The sequence below is a fragment of the Prenolepis imparis genome, unplaced genomic scaffold, assembly GCF_030444845.1.
Source record: "Prenolepis imparis isolate NDT839.2.m4 unplaced genomic scaffold, iyPreImpa1.0 SCAF_4, whole genome shotgun sequence".
In the NCBI taxonomy this organism is placed as follows: domain Eukaryota; kingdom Metazoa; phylum Arthropoda; class Insecta; order Hymenoptera; family Formicidae; genus Prenolepis; species Prenolepis imparis.
In genome coordinates, this window is record NW_028141162.1 from 538,137 (window position 1) to 560,923 (window position 22,787).

Genomic DNA, 22,787 nt, shown 5'->3' on the forward strand with positions numbered 1-22,787 from the left:
AGATTCACGCGAAGAAACCATCACACCGAGGATGATAAAAAAAAAACTGCCATCGAAATGGCTTTTCTTTCTGCTGCGAATTTTCTCGCTACTTATCCGCCATTTTTCCCGCCGTTTACGAGCCGTTTGAGCGGGACGCTTTTAGGGACCATCATTCGTTTTAGGGCCAAGTCCTGCATCCATTTTCCGTTTACGTTGGTCGGGTACGTGAGTCGCGTAACGATTTTTGCAAGACGATTTTTCTCGCGAACATAAAGATGAAGCTCGACGACACGAAGCGAAAGATTGAAGAAATCTTTATCGATGCGTCGCCCATCTTTGAATATGTGGCGTGTATAGATGGAATTAGATCGGAATATGCATCGATCGATAGTATCATTCTCGATACAGATCGGATCGGTGTTCGTTTCTCGAACGATCGGAAATTAGAGTCTCTCTCTCTCTCTCTCTCTCGTCTTGAATCACGGGGTCGGATGATACGGATTCTCCAGATTTCGCGAGGCACGAGAGGGTTGACCATTATTACTGTTGAAAAGCCGGTTGCAATCTCCTTACGGTTTCTCAAATGGAAGCTGAATACGAGATCGCTTTCCGGTCTCTCTGGAGAAAATCTCTGATTTCTTCTTTCGCTTCGATGTAGCAACTCCCTTTAATATTAGATCAGCAAATCGCTTCCAATTTTTATCGAAACGTTTGATATGCTTACTCGTATTTTTGAAATTTAAATGAAACTGACAATGCATGAATAATAGCTATAACATTATTCCGATAATGAATTTTGAAATATAAACTGAACAATTGTAAGAGAAAATAGTCTGAATTTTTTGGGCGCGTATAAGGCTTGTCTTGGCGTTTATAGAGATTCGAGCAAACAGTTTGCAAAGAGTCGCTATAAAGATCGCCCGAAAGTTATCGGACGGAATCGCGCTTTTGTGTCGCGACCGGAGACATTCGCGTTCGTTTCCTCCTCAGTTGATTGCACCTTTGGTGAAGGAACTTTTGCTCGAGTCGGCGTACATCCCTATCGTCTGTCCCCAGGGTAACTCTATCATTCGTAACGATCGGTTCTCTCCAAGCTACTCTATGTACGACTAAACAACGGCGGACGCGGCCAACCGTATCGGCGCGGCGCAGGGATTAATGAAACCGGCTGCGCGTTTGTTGGCGGCGTCGTTATTAACTGCCGCGCTTGTGTGTCATTGGTAAACGAAGCTCGGCACCGGTGTGATGATAATTAATCGCTAAAACGCGATCAATTTTCATTACAAGACGCATCGAGCAATGATTGCACGCGGACACGGTCGATCGAATCGTACAAGCCGATCGACGAAAAAAACATTCTCTGTTCGCTTAATAGAAATCGGGTTTCTCTATTAGTAGAGGAATAAAAGTAAAACGTTTATAGAATCTTTGCGATGATTATATATCATTTCATTTTATAGGAATAAATAACAACGCTCGGCAAATTCTCGATAATTGTCCGAGAGGTCAACGTGTGATGGATTTTTTCAAACTCCATCTCCAGTAATGAGTTAATGCGAGAAACAAATGCCGATCGGTATAGAAACGATTGGGAATACGCTTCATTTGCGTAAAATCGCGATCACGTTGATCGGGGCCAAACGAGATTACCTTTGGGCGTATTTTTTTTTTTTTTTCTTTCCTTTCTGCATTTTTGTAACACGTTTTGTCGTCGTTTCCATGCAAATTCCCTTGAACGTTGGGTTAGAGGTACAATGGTCAAAATCGAATACAGATGGACGCGTAGTTACGTTCCGTAGATTACAAACTCGAAGAATGATGTTTTTTTGCAACGCAAAAGGCAAACGATATCTGTATCCTTGAAAGATTCGCATATTTATGCACTTTTATAGACACACAATTGTGCCGAATGATAACTTTATCTCGGGTTGGTTTATTCTTGACTTTGTAGCACGTTATCGGTAACATGTGCGCCGTCTAATTCTTTATGACGCTCGTAATTCGCACGATATTGCAATATCTCTCGCATTTTCGCGTGCCTTTTTTTTACGGACTGTGAAGTTACAAAAGGCCGGTAAGATCGGCGCATCGTGACAATTGTTCAAAATTTCGCTTAACGGTGAAACGATAACCAGTTGGATATGCGTCTAAACGTTTTCATCTCAATTCTGCTTGCATTCGGAATTATTTTATCGTCATCTTGGCGCTCCGTCAGTCACGCAATGAGTCTGCCGAGGATTAAACGAGATACCATATACATCATAACGCATCGGCCAAAAAAGAGCAAACAACGCATTATCTTGATCAGGGAGAAACCGTCGAAAGAGACCGAAATTTATTTTACACGCTGATGAGAAGGAATTTTTGACGCGAGATCTCGCACTGACGTCCGCAATTACATCCGCTAAAAAGAAACCGTCATAAATCAAGCGCCGAAAGAAACATCCACTCGAGGTCTTGAAAAAGGATCGAAGCGTCTTGTCGTATGCAGGGGAATGATCTTGCTCAAGGGGATGGTGTTACTTTGACGGCGACACTGTGAAAAACGAAAATATAAAGTGTCATATATAAATTATGTGTGTTATTCAGTCTGTGTACATTTCCCGGCTATAATCTTATAAGATATATCGCGCTAAAAGAAGATTAAATTTTCAAAATATCTGTTTTGCAATTTTTATTCGAATCTCTATAAGCACAGCGACACTCGTCTAAAGAAATTTAATAAAATATCGATACTCTCTTTCGCAAAATATATAAATATACCACACGGATACCAAGGTATGTTATAAGATTGCTTTTTGGATATTTTTAAAAGTGCAGAGAATTTTCTCTTGGAATTTACCCTGAAAATCATGGTAATCGTAAGACAATATGGTATGGTAAGAATTTTATGAGAATTTCTCTGATTAATATTTATCACAATAAAAATAATATCTATTACAATAAAATATAAAATATGTTTGATTAATTTTACTATGCAGTTTAGTATCAAACATTTTATATTTTATTGTGTGATAGATATTATTATTTTTATTATCATAAATATTAATCAAAGAAATTCTCATAAAATTCTTACGATTACCATGATTTTCAGGGTAAATTCTAAGAGAAAATTCTCTCAGTGTGTGTATTCGATATAAATCTTTGACACTTTTATTTTGAAAATTACTCTTTTGCTACAAGTTATACAGAGCGATAGTGCGAAGGCGCGGAAAGCAGACCGCAGGCCGGTATATAAATGTGCATTCGCGCCGGTGGGCAGAGGCAACGTCTTACCTTGACCGAGCACTTCCGGTTTTTCCCTCGCTCGTTGCGTAAGCGGCTCTCTCGCGCCGCGATGCATTCGCGCGCGTGCTTCGCTTCTCTCCTCTCGCAGCTGATTGTGAGCTCTCGCTCATTAAGCGAAATGAACGCGCAATTTCGCGCCTAAGAAAGTGAGACGCGGCGTTCGTGCGGCCAAGTGCACTCGTGGCATGCGAACAATCGAATAATAATAGAATAATCTTGCGCTCTCTCGACAGAAAGTCGATCGTTCGTCAAATGTCATCGATATCGACTGCACGTGACGTTTGTGTTTGATTTGCGTATATCTCCGAGATAGCATTCTCACTCGTAGAATGGATGATAGTGAGAGAGAATTTGCCTCGCGCGCGATTTATACATTGTCTATTATTCTAACGTCAATTGACAATCGACGTTAATCGCACGAGTATTTTGTTTGCGAGAATGATTCCTTGATATGATTTTATTTTTTATTTTAAATCAATATTTGCCTTTGTTTTATTAGAAGTAAGAAAAAATTAATATTTGAAAGAAAATTTGATAGCGCGATTAATGTGAATTATTGCGCTCTGTAAACGCAAAGATAAAAATTTGTAATATTGTCATTTGTAAAAACATTATTCGGCAAGAATTCATTTAGCGGAGAATTTTTTGTTATCTACAGATAAATCGATTGCAGCATAAAGCAAATATTTTATCTAGAACAGATAAAGTCAGATATGACACACAATTTGCCGTTGCAATATACGCACGACTCTTATTTCTATCGGATGGAATGTATGTATAAAGGTCAAGAGAGTTTTATATTTATACAACGTATATACGTATTTTCGGCCGGATATTTATTCATTTCCGGCAGTCTTGGTCTCCTCTCTTTTCTCGGTAATTAACTTTAGCTTCAGCCCGCCAGCAGGTGGAATTCATTAATCGATTTTGCCTCTCGTAAACCATGTATATTCGCGATCGTAAAGTTCACAGTCGCAAAATATTTATCGTCAATAAGTAGATATCGAGTGGCGCGGAATTTTATTTGCCGGCGAAAAGGCTTTATTTATTATTTAAATGCATTTTCCTGTTCCTCTATGTGCGCACTTTAAATCGCGCGAGAATCGATCGTTGTTTTATAAAATCTTTTTTGTGAATATACTTAAAAATTTTCTCTCTCTTTGTACTCGCTATATATATATCTCTATATAGAAATGTATATTTTTTCATATCTCTTAGATTTCTCTCTAACTTTAATATTATTTCGATATATGTGTGTGACTCCACATATTAATATACTAAAATTTACATAATTTTTAAGATACAAGTTTTAATTCAGAATAGGTTTGTTTAAACATCACACACACATCCCGCATCTTGTCAGCTTTTTCAGCGGCGGCTTTCTTTCGCGGCAGTTCTCGTCCGGACATTGATTCTCGTAGTAACATGAAAAACACATCAGGAGGCGGAATTCGCGGCACGCGAACGTACATTATGGTACAGTGCTGTCGATTTCAGGCAGCGTGACGTAAAGTTCGGCAATCTTGCGGCGAAGTCGGAGGTCGGAGCACCAAACCGTGCGCCGACTCGGAATTCGCGGATCCGTGCAAAAGACGCGACGCGGAGTTTCCCCCGACGCGGGAATTCCGCGAGAGTTTCGAGTGCCCCGAGATGTCATTTATGAATGCCACTCGAAACTTTAATCGTTTCGTCCGCGGAGAAATTTGCACGCTGACGCGGCGAATTGCCGCGCATTCTGGTTCTGGGGGAGAAAACGCGCGCGAGTGCAACGCAAGATGAGAACTGCCGCGTCGAGTCGTTAATTTTCCTCCAGAGGGATATGCGTAATGCTCCTTCAACCGTTAATACTTGTCGTTTCTGAATTAGTAATTGAAAACTTGGGAGTTTCATAATATCGTGCTCGAGGAGAGAGAGAAAGATAACAAGTCGATAATATTTAACATTAAACTCGCTCCCTTAAACAGCGATGCCACGCAAAAGTTTGCACGATCTGCATCAGAAACCGAACCATGTTATTACCGTGATTTTTGATTGTTCGGGAACTCACGCATATCCGTAGCACTATTATAGGAACACGGAACCATCTAATCATCGGTTGAAAAAGAGCATGGAATCGATCCAAGTCGAAGTTGTAAAACACCTAGGCATTAATCGTTTCGTCTAATTCGATGCTAATGTACGACGTGGAGCGCTGATGCCAAGTAATCTGCAAGTCTTAGCAGGTCATTTCTAAAGGATCCCTTAGCCGCGCGTGTCTAAAGAATTCCTTAGCCTTCGTTCGAGTTGGGACAAGCGAAATCTCTTCGACTCTTACAGCCAGAAACCTGTCCGTAAACTTTGTTTTCTTTTACCTGCGAAAGACGCCTCGTCTGATTGTGAGAGCGAAGAAAAAGTATGTTCGTAAAAACGACACGTATAAATATCTTGCACCGTTTCGATCTCTTGCTTCTCACCCATTAGTATGTTTGCGTTGTGTACAATCTCGTTAAACTTTCGTGCATTCGAGACGGTTGCGCGAAGATGCAATAATTAACTTGTGTTTCCGAAACGCAATATTAATCACGCCGTGCTGGATGTTTGTCAAGTTAAGCGGACGTTCGTTTAACCAATGCGAGTTTGAAATATAAATTTTTGATGGTAGAGTTGTTTTGATTGTAGATAAATAAACGAAATTATTCCCGTGTAATTATACACAAATTAAAAAAATATTAATATAGTTCCACGGAAATAGAAATGAGATGTTAAATGAGACAAAAATATATTAAAAAGTAAATAAGCAGCCATTATTATCTATTCATTGAATCATTCAGTAATATTGCATTCTATATAGTCGCGTTATCATTACAATTTTTTAAATTGAATTTTTGCTTAAAAAATTGCGAAAAATATTATATAGATCTTTAAAGTTTGAGACGAAGAGATTTTTCTTAACGCGCGTAAATTAACATCTTGTTTTGCGATTGAAAAAGAGAAAAATTGCGTGACAAAAAAGTTGGATAATACTTTGGCCATCATCTTCCGAGAAATTAGAAAGGCGCGAGAGCAATTTTTTCGCAAATAGGATCAACATCCGTAGCAGCAGCTCGATTGCACAAGGGCGATTTCTTGGCGAATCTTTTCGCATTGCATGGCTACATAATACCGTGCGCGGCAAGCTTTCTCATTGGAGTTTATCCGACCGACCTAAAAACCAACCCGTTCTCCGCCTAGTAATCTTGATGCGCACGAAAGCGCAAGGTGAGCAATATTGCTATGTGTAAGACGTGCAACTCGGCAGATGGTCGGGGCGTTTTCCATCTCCCTGGTGGTGATACATTATATCTTCGAGCGGCCCTTTAGGACACTCGAGAAGCTTGCGCTTATCGATCGAATATTCCGCGTGAGAATTTAGATGCACGTTTTGGACACGTTTTATGCAAGATACTCTCCTTCCCCTCTATACAAAATTTTTGCTGAAAACTGCAAAATTATCACAGGTTTTTTGGCGACAAATATTTTTCTAGGGTTCTCATAATGTATTATTGTTGTTATATCTTTATATGATTTTACAAATCAATTGATGCTCGTATACAGTCGCTCGTATAATCGCGAGTTTGCTTAGTGACGGCATTTTCTAATCTCGTTTCAACGAATCGTCGCTTTACTTAGTGACGTGTCATCCACTTATCATCGCGTCGCAAAAGAATCGCACGGTCGGAGATAAAAAACGCTAGGCTCGCTAAGCATTGAAAAGAAAGATTCCTAGTGTCGTCGTGGAAGTCGTAAATCGCGAACTGCGCGACGCGATAAATAGCTTATAGAGATCACAGAATATACAGAGGAAAATTGTAAATTCTTTTTATCATAACGGGGACTTTATTCTCTCGAATCGCAGGTGCGCGAATATTTTCTCGACAGTATCTCGACAGTAAGGTATAAAAATTAATTTTGCATTACGATGAATTTATCAAGTAAAAATATAAATTATACTGCGATGCACATCTATTTTTTATAATAAGATTCTTAAGTGAAACCCTCTCTCTCTTTCTCTCTCTCTCTCTTATCTTGAAGATTTTGCAACGTAATTACGCAGCGAGCTAAAACGCCTTCAACAAATCGTTAAGAGACCCATTTTCGCGTCAAAGTCCTCGCGGGAACTTGAGTTCGGAAGCAATTACGACCTTCGGTTAACAAAGCTTTTTTTTTTCGAGGTAGGAATTTTTTCAAGTTTCGCTTCTTTTCGCGGAATGATAAGGCTCGAATGGCAAAGCAGACAATGACGACGACGACGACGATGACAAGTAGAGGCAAGTTTTGGATCGCAATGCATTTATTCGTATGTATCTTGAATTCCTATATGCTTGATGGAAGAAGAAGCCTCGTATTTCCATAGGGACGAAGACGCGAAGAACCTATCTCTTGATCGCGATACGAATCTTATCGAGCGTGAGAAGCACATCTTTCCTACACACATGGAGAAGACGAGGAAAGAAATCTGCTCTCGTCTCCGTGATACGGCCAATAGCTCTTTGGGATGTCTCTCTGCTCTCGTACGGACGCGAATAGAAAATATCATGCGATCTCTCTAGCTGTCGTACCCCGTCGAGGAGACTCTTCTCTCCTTCGGTATAATCGTCATGTCTAAATGCAGCTGTGCAATTCGCACCACATCCTTGTACAGTATGCAACGTGTGCTGCTGAAATGATGGAAGAAAATGTACATCTTGAAAATAGATTTACACACGAAAGTCGCATAGTTTTCAACGTTTGGCGCTTTAAATATGTAGTAGGTGATATTTCTCTGGAAGCACATATGTAATACTTGATCTACGTTTTATAGAATTTTACAACTAGAGATGCAACTTTTAATAATCCGCATTATATCCGTATTATATATCGCATAAAGAGTAAAAAATTTGAAAAAGAATATTAAATTTGTCCGGCACCACAAAGAAGACAGATTTGAGAAATATTCTTAAGCGAGAGAGAACATTTTTAGTTGTTTCGAAAATAATATGTTAAATTGAAACACACACAAATTTTCTTATACAATTAAGAAACTAAATTCCTCACATGGACAAAAATTATTTCAGCAAAAGTATCAAAAATATATATACGTGTACAATTAATATTAATATTTATCGAATGTCGCATTTTCTCTGGAAAAATAAAATACGAGATTTCTTTCTCTCCATAAAGAATATGAGAAACTTGTGGGAGATAAAAATATTCTCGCTTTGTATGTACATTCGATGTAAATCGTCTTTTGTAGACAATTTCGACAAACTGACGTGAAGTTTCTCGCCACAATAGTCGTGCATTTAGGTGCGAGTTTACGACGAGTAAGTCTCGTCGACATCCGGTGTCCTTGCAGGTTGCCGTTTGCTCGAAAACGGCACGTCGGAATGATAGAAGAACAGTTTTATTATTGTTATTGCTGTTTTATCGTCAATCATTTTCTTCATATAATCCGGTCTCTTTCATTACATATTTATTACGATGCTCACAAATAAAGATGTAAAATAGAATAAACGCCATTAACGATAGAGAGATAGAGAGAAAGAAGGGCAGTTTCCTCGTTTAGTAGCTATCATTTGCATCGTGCTTTGTCTCGCGCTGCAATAAAACGGTTGGCTCTGACAGGCTATTAAAATAGTATAAAACTGTATCGAGCTCCTCGAAATTGCAGGAGCTGCAAAATTAAGAGAGACCAGCTCACGGGTGATACGTGAAATCCACCGACGTTATGTATAATCCACCGACGGTCTCTTCATATTGTGGGATTATTTTCTACGTTTTACAAAGGGTACTGCGCAAACGTTATGCAGCAAGGATATAACTGAAACGGGACGGCACACTCTAGTACCTATACGTTGTCTACGACTACGAGACTCGGTACTATTATGAGCCTTGAGTAATACTGTTATATAATGCTGAGGGTGGAATTAATTTGATCCCTTAGCTTCGTTGAAATACCATAATGGTGAGGGAAACGCGGGATATTCCTGCGTTTCAATTATCTTGAATAAACGCTCCAATTATCTCGAATGCAGGATTATTTGTGTAAGCGCATTACGACCGCGATATTAAAAAGCGCGACGCTAAAGCCATAAAATTATCATAAATCCCGGTCTTGGCGTCTTCCTCAAAAGACTGGGCGTAACTTGGCGAGGTGCGTATAATTGTTCCGAGGGTATGTGATTATTCTTGAAAAACGTTGTGCGTTGGAAAATATGGTGTTTTATTCTTCACTCTTTGTATCGTTGAGTCATCGCCTCCTCTTTTCGCCACGTTTCCAGCCTCTGCTTTTTCTCTCCCCCATTTTCCACCCGAACACCCCTTTAATTTTAAATCGTGGCGAGAACATATTGGGTGCTCAAAAACTGTCGGAGAGTTTGCGTCTGTCGAATTGTTTCTGGAAATCTCGCGGTTGCATATTTTTACGGAATATTACGTTATTAAAAACTCGAGTCGGATAAGGAAAATACACTCAACTTCTTTTTATATTCGCTATGATTTGTTTACGATTTTCATTTCCCCGCCCTGGTTGCAATTCTCGCACGAGATGTGTGCAGGCTATCGCCTGCATCGATGTTTGCCTATAAACTGTCACGGAAATCGAGGATATATCCGCGAATCGAGATCGGTAATCGCCTTTTCTACTGAAGCTCGACCAGCCGGCTATAACCATGAATGCGGATCGCGAATTTGTACGGCAGACACATGTTCCGCGACACGATGGACATTTCCTGATACGAGAGGCACTCTAGAAAAATTGCATTCCCACCTAGTGCTACACATGGGACGTCGCTCTGAACGTTATAGAATATTATAAAATACAATCACTGAAAGAGAGAGAACATGTTTGTATTTATAGAATTCTTTACAAATTGGAAAATAGATTCCTAAATTGTGAAAAAAGTTCTTTTTTATTCCAGTAAAGACTTATATCGAGAGATGATTTTTAAGGATATGGAATATTTTTGATTTGTCACCGTAATCGCGCACATTAAGCAAATGCACATGTACATAGATGTTTGAAACATGTATTGTTCATATTCACCATTGCTATTTACATTATCTATTTTTGCCAAATGAAATATCTTTCCATTTCCATATTCGCGTGGCGCGTATTCCGTACCTCGCCGTTCATGCATAAGGTTTTGCCTCTCGGTGCTATAAATTATTGACGAACAATATCTCGAGATATCCGTTTCCTTCCGCTTCCTCGCGAGCGACTTTTCGCGAGCGATTCCACGTCACGGAAATATAAATCCGTCTATTTTTACCCACCCCTGTGATACGTAGGCAAAAGTTACGGCCGCGCGATCTCTCGTATACGATGAAATTCTAAACGGAGTAGAGAGTTCTCCTAGAGTAGAGAAGTTTCGCAGCTTTTGTCGCGGGTGGCTCGAACGGAACTTCCGTCTTTCAGAGAGTGGTGTACGGAGGGTGTGCGCGCCGTTTCTCTCTCTATTTTTTTTCCTCTCCCGAATTCCCGGAGAGAAGTCGCGAATCTCGTTTACCCCCTTCATCTCTCGCGCGTGCGTTGCATGCACTTTGCCATTACGCTTCCCAAAACTTTCGCAAATAAATACGGCTGCCGTGTGTATAGAGGTAGCTCGAGAAATTGAAATGAATACGGAGAAGATATACCTTACGAAGAGGTCACGTAGAAGCACGTAAAAAGAATCACCTAAAGTCTTTCTTTTTCTTTCTTATATAAAAGAGAAATGTGCATAAAATACCGAACCGTGGAAGAGAGACGAATATTGTAGAAAGAAATGGGCGAGAAACGAGAACTTTCTGTATAAATTTGTTTATTTCTGTAGAGTATGAAGTTGTAAAGTTTAACGAATCGGCCATCTTTCACGCTGTGTATCTAGATATGAAGTAAACGTTGAGTAATAAAGTACCGAGATTTAATTGCGTGTTTGTGTGCCAGTTCCCACGTACTCTCCGAGTAGGTAATCCGGATAGAATTCGGTGTTTGCTAACGCTAAGCTGAAGAAGAGGAAGATCTTCCTCTCTTACGTCGGAAAGATAAGAACAGGTATTACGACGTTGTTAGGCCAACAACGCAGACGAGAAGAGAACTTTGTAACACTCTTCTTTTATCATCGTGTTCCGTTCGGGTACTTTTTTTCAGTCTCTCGCTTTCACAATTTCGTTCTTGCCTTTAAAAGTTTTCCCTTCTCCTCTGAATTTGTTCTTCTTCCTTACACAGTAAAGGTTCTCGTCGGTTAATTAACGCGCGCAGGTTTCGCTTTAATAAAAGCAAAATAATTTCGCGTAAAACAAAATGAAAAATTAATATTTTCATGCAACGGATAAGATTTAAAAATTTCACGTGAATTTTATACGACCCCTAAATATTTCAGCGAATTTTAATAAATTGTTTTTCTCGGTCGCATCCTTTTGTTGAATGCACGAAACGCACATTTACGTTCGAGTTTTCTTTATGCCAGGATTATACAGTTATCCGCGCGACGAAACAAAAATAGGCCGAGAGGGGGAATGCCGTAGCGTTTGCTCTGAAAACTTTTTTCAAAAGCGGCCTTTATCCTTTTTAACCGTACCGTGAGAATTTACGACCGCGGGGCTATCATTAAATTATACAGAGAGAGAGAGAGAGAGAGAGCGTACAATCGCGCTCGCCGTTGAAACGTTTATCAAACTTTCGTTCGGTTATCAAGCAATTTCCGTCGTAACTCTAACGAAGCTTCTCGCAAATCCGCAATAATGTAGCGAGGTCCATAAATTTAGCGGGCGAGGAGGCCTCGCCACAAAGTTGGTTTGCGGATTTTATTGCCGAGACGATTATAACTTTGTCGCGACACCTGCGACGTTTACGGTGGACATCCTAAGGTCGCGTTTATTCCACTGCGGTGCAACGTTCAACTTACACGTTGTACTTAATCTTCCCTCGCTACGGTAAAGACCGCACAAGTGTCCGTTTCCAGAAATCACGTTAATCTTGTTGTCATAGCGCGATGACATAGTCGGTTTTATCGTTTCGTCTTCAATCTCTCGAGAGGCAGCGGAACTGCCGATACGACAGAGTTGAGTTTCATTTCCTGTGCAGAGATATATCAGTTATATATTCCCTTATTGTCGGTATGGTCTCTGTCGCACGATACACAAATGACTTTTGCCACGGAAATCCGCGTTCGATAATTATTCAATTATATCGCGATTATATTCGACCGTAATATCGGCGTACACTTGGCGTACTTGACGTTTGAGTTTCGCGAACGCTTGTGAAAGTCGCGCACACAATGTACGTATGAATAAACCAAACTTTGGAAGATTCTGTTTGTTCCGCCCGAACCAATAAGATAAGACTGCACCAGCTGCATCGAGACAGCTTTGCATCGGAATAAGGAGATTTCGGAACCATCCGAGGAGACAATTAACAAACAATGGCTTTACTTTTACACACACACACACACACACACACACACACGCATATATATATACATTTTATTAGGATCAACGTTGCACAAATGACTTTGCTAGACATTTGATGAGTCTAAATTCTCCTTTCCTGCGATGCAAACTTTCTTCAATGCGCGAATTTACGGTACTTTGATATTATGAACTTGTAGACGCCCTAAAACTTTGACGTCTTTTCACTTGCCTCTTGTAATGACAATGACGTGCAAAGTGGAAATTTATACCGCGGTCACATTTACACGAAAGCGAAAGAAACGAGAGAAGGAAGCGGAAATCTATGAAAATTCGATCGTATTTTCGGGCCGATTCATGTAGAAATTGGGAGACTTTCGAGGCAGCGAGCTGGAGGGCGAAACACTTTAAAAGTTTGTTGCACTCACATATATATTATGAAAATGCTCCAATAGTAGTTGGCGCGTCCTTCTGACCATTTTCACGATTACAGTCGTCTCGTCACATGGTCCAGAAGTTTTCCGTAGATCTCTCCAGCGGTTCTCATTGAAATTCCAAACACACTTCGCGCCACGTGAATATAGCCCGCTCTTTCGTTCTCTGCCTCCGACACCGAGTTTCAATATTTTCTCAGGAAGTTATTTGAATGGCGCGCGCTACCGATCTTTTCCAACCATTTGCGGTAATAAAACTGGCCAATATTTAAGAAGGCATAATAGTGCAATATGAGAACGGAGTAATACATTTTTATCTTTTTATATTGAGATTTCCATGTTTTTAAATATACAATCGTGCGAAGAATATTATATAATAAGCGAGAAAGCAAAACAAAATTTTCTATCAAATATCACGACCTGTTATCTTTTTATTTGTCATTTCGTTTAAAGATCAAGTAATTTAAATTATATATGTATATGCATAAATCGAGACGATATTGAATCGTTTAAGCATGGTAAAGAAAGAAACCTATGTCAATCATATATTGGGGGAATACTACATTTGAGAAAGTAATTTTCCTTCAAGGATTGTCAAAAGCGATGCTCTTTTACAGGATTAAATCGCGTAGATTGCCATTGTCGAGCGACTTGCCTCGCGTCGACCACGGAAGGTTCGTAATTTCATTTTGGTGAACGAACGGACATCGAGTTTGCTATCGATGACCCGGATGGCGTCTCTCTCTTCCGTGCGGGAACAAAAGCCGAATTAATGACGTTGACGTAGATTGTAGACGAGACGGCCAAAGCGATCTCTCGAATGTAACGAAACCTAAACCTAAACCTTTTGGGGACGAGTTAAAACGTTATAAGCTCTTTCAACAATTGCGTTTGATATTCGTATTAGGAATTCAACAATCTTTAAACTAACACGCCGTTTTACTTGTTGACGCTACACGAACTAACTCGCTGAATATGAATAGGTTGTTTTTCTACCCTCGTCGACAATAGAGAAGAATTCGAGCCTATACCTGCCTACGATACACACCTATCTTCTCATATTCTTCTCCACAAGTGCAGGAATACGCATTGTCCCTGAAATAGTTTTATCGAGTGCGATGCACTTGCTCTTTAGGAAGTAAAGAATATTTATAGAAACACCTGTGTATACATGTGTGTGTGTGTGCATGAGTAACGCTTGAATTATCTCTGTTTAATTTATTTAAATATATTTTACTTAATAGAGTTAACACACATACATACGGTTATATATACATATATAAACGTACTCGACTGCGAGAAAATGTTTTATTACGCGATAATGCTTTGTTCTCGCGCGGCCTTTGAATTGAATGAACGTGAGACTAATTGTAAATGTGAAAGACGAATTATCTACATTTTATTATATACATGTAATCTCGTAAAGAAAGAAGAATTGCTGGGACATTAATGACATTAATTGAATTATTTGTTGCTGATAAATATCTCTATTTCTCTCTCTCTCTCTCTCTCCGTCTTTTTTACAAAATATACGGATTAATTGGTAAAAATTATAACAAATTCTCTCTAAATGACAATAGCGCAGCTGTCTTACAGACACATTATTCGCAATAAAAATCGGGCGAAGATGACCGAAAACTTTTAGGGAATGACGGTTAATAGTTTTTGACGAAGAGAAGAGAACTTGTCACCTTTCAGAACATGTCGGAAAGCGCTTGGCCTTTTGTTGGAGCACAAGCGAGAAACTTGAACCGAAAGGTACGGGACGTGACGGGAAAGTTCAATCAAGAGATTCCGTGGAGCTGCATATACGCGGTGGAAGCGCACCGGTGCTTAAGCGTAACGAACGTTACGTCAAAATCCACGTGAAATAACGCGTGTCGACGATATTCCACAGCGCCGCAGCCGCTGCGGAAGCACATCCTAGAATCTCGTTACTCGCGTTCCAACGTGTCCCTCGTATGCGAGCCCGGAAGTATTTTCTGTGAAATGAACTTTCTTCCCCGGATACGTAATTTCGTCTAATATATTGAGGATGTGCCTTATAATCTCCCTCATTTATTTTTTCATATTTCGACTAATAGAGATGTGATGTATGAAAGATTTTTTTTAGTTCTAATTTGACGTTACTCGTTCAAGTATTTTATACATTCAAAAACTTTATTGGTTTTTTTTTCAAATTACAATCTCCAATCAAAATAATTGGCACAATTACTTTAAATAGCGAGATTTAATTGCTTGGGATAAGATAATTAAAATTTTTTTTTCGAATTTTATCAATGACGTTGATTATATTAAACACACGCTGCTGTGTATATGTACATACATATTATAACGACGAAGAAAACGTAACGCTGAGCCAGCTATGGATTTCCGCGCGAGCTGCGCCGGTTGTCATCAGAGACGGATTGAAGGGGGACAATGAAAGAAAGGACGGTAACCCGCACACAGGCTAGCGGAACGGTACGTTTACGAGACCTCCCTAAATGCTGTGCTTCCGAGAGACGATGGAATGAATGATGCACACTCGCGAGACACTACGAAACGTTTGCGTTTACGAGCGTTGCGGCGGAAGGCTGCATTTACGAGAGACAGCGATATGCCGCTTTTACCAGAGACAGTGATGTATTCGACTTTAAATCGCGAGTAATATATAAGTTTAAAACCGTCCTTTTTGAAAAGGAGAAAGATTATCCGAAATTATCTTTTTAATTAAAATTTTCAAAAATTATCCGCGAAAGAGAGAGATTCGAAAAAAAATTATTGCGTGAACTTTAATTATATCGAGCATGAAAATGAGGGAAAATCCTGATCAGAAATTGAGTTTATAAATTTAGAGGGCATTATAATATATTATATAAATCCACTACTGGCAAGAGGCGGTAAGAGCAGGACGCGTTTGAGAGAGATGAGACAAAGATATATTTGTCAGAGACGGCAAAGCAATGAACTTGTGAGAGACGACGGAAGGATGCATTTACTAGCGGCGGCGCAGGGACGGATTCTATAATTTCCTTCTTCTTTGAAAGGCTTGCTTTACTGTTAGTGATTTTAATGAAACACTACACGCACATTTATCTTCTTCCAAGAAGATAAATTACCTAATGAAAGACTTACAATAAAAAATATATATATATAAAAATATGAGAAAAATATACGATGATACATGTATATGTATACATATGATGCATACAAGTAAAAATTTTGATATATAAATCTTAAAATAAAATATTCTTTCTCGTTTACAAACTATAAAAATTGTTATCAATTTAATTTTTAATTAGTTTTTTTAATTAACATTACAGCATTTTATATACATTAATATTAAACTATCATTCTTGTGAAAGAAAAGGAGAAAAAAGGAGAAAAGAGAAAAATGTCGGAAAAATTTAAAGATGCGCCAACATTTACACATTTATTTAAAAATTCTGCATTATATATCAGCATATATTGTTTTTTCATTTCAATTCTATATTCCACAATAACTTTAAGAAACATTAGTTAATTCATCAAAGGAACGATGTAAGAGCGACGACACAATGTTGCTTTGTCGAAGACAGCGGCAGCGGCCGGCTGAAAGGTGAAGAGAAGGGTGAGGGAAGAGAGTCGGCGCTTGGCGCGACGCGAGAGGTGGGGGCTCAGTGAGCACGGAGTGTGGCCGTTTAGTCAGTCCGCCCGGAGACGCGCGACCGAGAGGACGCGTATTGTTTTGTTGGAAGAGTGTTACGTACACGTGGTCGCGCAAACATTATTCCTTTCTTTGCCGCGTCGATGCTTTCCGACAGAATCGCGTGTGGGTGTGTTACCTGTGTTACGTATGTGCGTGCGTGTATGTGTGTGTGTGTGTGTATGCAGCCGAGTGTAATGCGGTGTAGCGTTTAGCGTGCACCAACAACCACACCGTGGATAAGCCCCTAACTGCACAAGTACGGAGTAATGGTCAGCTTCAAGAGTAACAACGTACCCAGGTATTTTTCTCGGCGCACTCGTACGGATTCGTTCGATCCGGTTCGACGATCGCGACTTACCAAGTCGGGTCGGAAACCTTACAGAGTGGACGCGTGAAGGGATTAAATAATTTCCGTGCCAACGGCATATTTGTCGATTAAAATTTCAAGACGTGCAAACTAATGCCATCCCTCTTAAATGAGAAGTATTACGTAATTATTTTTTGATCGATGTGTGTGTTTGGTTTTTGAATAACACGAATATTAAAGCGAAACATTTGCGCGCGCCCTCTTTGTTTTTCGGAGTAAGAACACAATTTCAAATCCCTTTATTAAATTGAGTTAATTTTAAATTAAATTTCATTCGATTAACGCGGATGTATGCTTATAAGTGTAAATTATATTATGTCAAGCTGTAAATTCGTTGTACAGGTTAACGTGGTTACTGTATCGAAAATAATTTCGCGCTACGGCGCATTAGATTGTATAACAATAATCGTCTTACTACATACTTGACGTGCGCGCGCGTAAACGGAACGACTTTAATGCCACACGTAAAAAATTCATAGTTTCCAAGACGCAGTTGGAAAATTCGTATCTAGATGCTGGTGGAGATAAAGGAAACGGACAAAGAAAAAACGGAGCACGTGCATCTTATAAAAAGAATTTCTCATTCTCGAACATATAATACTTGAGTCTCCGATATGTCTAGCGGTGCTTCCGCGCGAGAATTCTGCATGGCGAACGTTCTTCCGCGGTAATAGAGCGAATTCCAATCATGGTTTGGAGTATTCCGATCGGAGTACCGGATTAATGGCGTAGGTATCGAGATTGCGCTTATTGATACGCTCTGGCGCGGCTAATCTATGTATTAAGGAACGATTACGGTCTGTAAATATGAACGAAATATGGAAAAAAAGATTCGTACATTGTGATTATAACTCTGTCGGTTTGGATTAATTTTAAAAATGTTATCGCGATCACGAATATTGAAAAATTCAAATATTTATACTGTATATTTACGAAATTCAATGATTTAGCCGAACGTAAACACGGTAGGGAAACGAGGCTTAATTAAAAATACAAACTGTACACAAAAGAGAAAAGAAAAACACGGGGGAGACCACCGCGATGATGATGGCATATTGGAGCAGCGCCATTAAGGTCAAGTATAGAACATCTCTTTGTGTATGTGTGTGTCTAAAGTTGGCGACTATGCTTTCGGCAAGATTCGAACGTTGCATCGGGCATATGCTCGCCGTATGCGAACGAAGTAACTTGTAAGACTAACGAATTGCCTAAAATGCATCCTTTGGTATCGTATTTATAAACCGACGTTACCTCATCTCCTACGATGCACCATTTTTTTCTAAAACTTTTATAAGTCGCAAGAGTCTTCGTATCTCAATGAAATAGAAACCAAAACACCACTGTGCAAAGAAAGATTAGTATACTTCTTTTTATCTCCGATACACACTCTTGAACTATATCGATATCTACCGATATCACCGGCTATTAACGAATAGATAAGTTTTATTCAATTGTCATTTAAAATATAATCGGGACATTGTTTGTCTCATTACGTTTGCATTTTTTGAAAGACGGAGTTATTTGCGTAGCATGGTTTCGATCGACCAAGGTGTTCGCAAACATCGCAAGACCTGTTGGGGCCATCTCTCCTGGCCGATGTAAGGTAATTTCCAGTCAGGCAGCATCTGCCGTGGAAGCCAATGCCCGCATGGAGATACCTTGCCATCAGTTTCCGATTATCATACTATTCTCTACCTTCTCTTTTCCCCGCTCCGTTTTTTTCCACCGTTCGATGCAAAAGTTGGCGCACGACTTGTGCGATCATTTCTAATAGTACGAACCGTGATATTGTTATCAATGAGAACGAAAAGTTGAATTTTACGAGATCAAAGGATGTTATTGCGAAATTATCCGTCATTGCGATATCGTGAGATAAAACCAAAAGAATCGATATTCCTCTCTGATAACCGCTAGCTCTAAACCTCAGTTTACATTAATGTCTTTTTTACGCGAAGCTATTCAAGTAGAAAGAACAAAGACCACTTAAGTTAAGACAGTGACTCTCAACTTATTCTATCGAAAAATCTTTTCTTTAATATCGGAATGTAATATATATATATATATGCTTTTGCAAGGTTTTATTTAAACTTAAATTATTCGTAAAATTACAAATTGGCGAATATGAAAATTTTGCAGCCTAATACAAGTCTTGTGTTTATCAACATTATTTATTTTTTAAGTGAATTTTGAATAATTTTACCGAGTAATGTTTTTGATTAAAGATATTTTTGTAACAAACAGATCTTGAAAATTTTCTTATTGTATGTGAAAGAATTCAAATATGCATTGTTCGCTGTCGACAATAAAGAAATTGCGACAGGTGCTATGTTAGAATTTTTTATCGCGCATTCTTCGGAGCGTATACATATACTTGCGAGCTCCGGAGAATGCAAACCGCTGGCTGAGAATCGCTGCGTTAAGGTTGAGAGATTTTCCCGATGTCGAAGGAATCGACCCTGAAAAGATCGTGGCGATCCTTCGAATGTACGCGGCAATATGCTCTTACAAAAGGCGGGATCACCGCAATATCGGAAGTAAACAATTTTATATTTCCTAATGTTTCCGCAATATTTTCAGACTCTTTCGTTGATCGAATAAAGTCCCTTCTTCTCGAGACTTTCTTTTTTTTCTTTCTTTTTCATATTTTTAATACTCTTACACATCAAAGGAAAAAGATTTTAATAATCTGCTTAATTTGACAGTAACAAGTTCGAGAAGAGAGAGATACACATTTATTCTAGTAGATGGTTTTGTATGGACATACATACGCAATATGTTTTTATAATTATATGTTTTTATAATTATATGTTTTTATAATTTTATAATTATATAATTATATTTCATAATTATATTTTATAATTATATAATTTATTATATAATTAAAAAAATATGTTATCGCGATACGTATTGCCATATTGCATTTTATATTAAAAATTTTGCGAGTAATCTCAGCTTCAGAGATTTCTTTGACTACAGTGTGGAAAATTAAAAATAATATCAATGCACATGTGAGAAAATGCAAACAGCCGTTAAGCTTGGAAATGCAATTGTCCGAACTTTATGTCTCTGTGGTTTTTCTTTTTTTTTTTTTTTTTTTTTTTTTGAGTATTATACAAAAGAAGAGTAAAAATTGTTTACACCGCAGCCTCATTCGTCTTTTGATTTACGTCTTACGGAGCACTTTTTTTTACTGCAAATAACTGCGAGTCGTAATTTTTCGCCCGTAAAATGTGTAAAGTTCGAGGTGCATGCTCTGCGGCCTGGAATAAAAGCGTGTCTTTGCCGTCACTTTGTAACATTCATACGCTCAAATACTTGACAATTTTCCCTTCTGTCTCCGACCCGGCGCTTCTCTCGTTTATCCTTTTCTTCTTTCGCCGAGCTCGCCTAACTTATTGCGCATACGGGTGCGGAATTGCATGGATACATGAACCGCACTGTGTTCTTTCGTGACTTCCCCGTTAAACATTTGCGCGACGAACCCTCTCAGGATTTGCACGACGGTCTTGAATTACATACGTCGCGGGCAGCGGTATTCATGGCAGACTTTTAGGACTTGCATTTTTAAACCGTCCTACATATTGATCCATAAACTCGCCGATAGTTTGAACAAATTCCTGTTTAAACTTACTCTATAATCCCTCGCGAATATTCGCGGGACAAAAATTCAAAATTATCGACATATTTAAGCTGTTGAAAAAATCAGAGAAACGAGAAATGAAATAAAAAATGGCTTGTTTTTAGAAATATCTAAATATAAGAGAGGGGGATTATAAAAGGGTCGTTATATGATGCTTTATCAATAATTATAAACAACGAAATACTTATTTTACTCAAATTTTGATCAAACAACTATTATATAAATTGCAATTTTAAAGAATCTTAAGAAATCCGAGAAGAGTACTCGTGCCATTGATCGGATTTCTTGTGTTATTGTTTATTCTTGACTCTCGTCTAATTACTCAGCGGTTCACTGTTACATGTATGGATCTTGATAACAGCCGACGCGGCGCGTCTAATTACTCTCTTTCACGAAACGTACGTCAGTCTTTATTTTGTCCCAAGCATCGCTATTCTTAGAAGTTTGTGCTCCCATCGTTCGGAGCTCGGAGCACATATACTCGGGTCGATGGTATGCAATCAAAAGTTCCGTCTTGCACAGAATTATTATCGGTTATTATATAGCTTATCAAACGCGCCGTCAAAGTACAATGTTTCGTTGTCTTACAATTAGCTTGAAAAATTTATATAGAGTTCCGTTAGAATGATGAGAAGCGTGTTAGTTTATGCGAAGATTGTTGCGTGCATCATATGTATACGTGTGTTCTTTCCTTTCCCTTTTTTTTTATCGGACGACTAAATGATAGCGGCACAGTCCGATAAACGGGGAAACTAGTTCGGTGGGGTAGATAACACAGTCCTTGACACTTATAAAGGAGACTTGAATCGTTCCTTTCGACACTTCCGGTCTCACGTTCGGTTTCACGCGCTGTTATAACGATAAAATCATCTACTTACGAAACGACGCACAATTTCAAATAATTATTATACTCATAACGCAAATTTCACTTTAATTAAAATCTTAAATCAAAATTTTTTTTGCAATTACTATATGGAAAATTTAAATTTGAACGCGAATTAAATAATCTAACTTATAAAATATCGATTTACATAAATCTGTAAATTGCGATATTTTTGTGTTAATATATAATTATAAATTTGTGCTTTATAATCTTATATTTTTATTCTGAAATTTAGAGGAAACAAATTCAGAAATTTATCTAGAGCAAATTTACATTTGTTAAAAAATTTCAAACTTTTAATTAGTTTAAGACCAACTTTTTCTTTCATAAACAAGAATTAAAATCGGATATATGAAAATGTTTCAAACAAATGGCAAAATTTCTGGATTCGTGTATTATGCACACATCTCACCAGAATTTCTGGATAAGGGGGCCAGGTGCAATGGTGAACTTTATGACCGGATGTGACGAGCGTCCCTCTACGTAATTGCTAGCAGGTGTGAAAATAAATCGAGTCCTAAAAAACGCATTCATAATGAAAAACGTATTGAAAGAACATTGTGCATTGTAGCTTCTCTTATTTACAAAGGAAATTTTTCACCAATAATGAGATCGTTAATTTAATTTTAGACGTCATTTTCGATATACATACATGTATCTCATTTTACAAATCTATATTTTATTGTCGATCAAATACTTATCTTTAAAATTTATTATATCTTATTGATCTATAATGATTGATAAAAATACAGGAAAGGCGTGACGCGCCCCGATTAAAATAAGCATAAAATGTGGTTCGAAAAAAATATTAAATACACATCCGATTCGATAATACTTTATCAATTATTGGATAAGAAAAAGAGCTCTTTGTGTATAATTAATTCTGACAAAAACATGTATGATAAACGTTTCAATACTTATTGAAAGAAAAACACAAAAATAAATAACATGGTTTTTCAAATAAAACTTGATTTAAAAAATAAACGATAATGTAAGAGAAAAATAGAAGAGGATGTTTTATTTCTAAAAACAAATTTATAGAATAGAGTGAGGATAGTTTTATTTTTTATTCTGCAGATACTTTTACAAAAAGAAGCTCAATAAGAGGGAATATCTTATAAAGCTTTTTATCTTGA

At 38.3% G+C, this 22,787-nt stretch overlaps 1 protein-coding gene and 2 long non-coding RNA genes across 14 annotated transcripts in view; 1 reads left to right on the forward strand and 2 right to left on the reverse strand.

Annotated features, from left to right (window-relative positions):
* Nucleotides 1-22,787, forward strand: part of LOC145934731 (uncharacterized) — a 127,235-nt gene that overhangs the window by 21,261 nt on the left and 83,187 nt on the right. The window contains exon 1 of one of the 11 annotated variants that reach the window (XM_083035447.1): nt 7,018-7,182. The exons of 9 other annotated variants lie outside the window; for them this stretch is intronic. Coding sequence is in view for 1 of the 2 variants with exons in the window: in XM_083035437.1 (XP_082891563.1) it covers nt 17,028-17,059 (32 nt within the window). In the remaining variant the exon portion in view is untranslated. Of the gene's footprint in view, nt 1-7,017; nt 7,183-16,747; nt 17,060-22,787 lie in introns of those variants that run through there. One more of the 11 variants, XM_083035437.1, reaches the window with a different exon arrangement.
* LOC145934734 (uncharacterized) overlaps nt 1-22,787 on the reverse strand; it is a 120,059-nt gene that overhangs the window by 18,588 nt on the left and 78,684 nt on the right. The gene's annotated exons all lie outside the window — the stretch shown is intronic.
* LOC145934735 (uncharacterized) lies at nt 1,410-3,635 on the reverse strand. Its single transcript, XR_014425099.1, has 2 exons — nt 3,259-3,635; nt 1,410-2,518 (listed from the first exon to the last, which is right to left on the reverse strand). It is a non-coding gene; the product is annotated as an uncharacterized LOC145934735 (long non-coding RNA).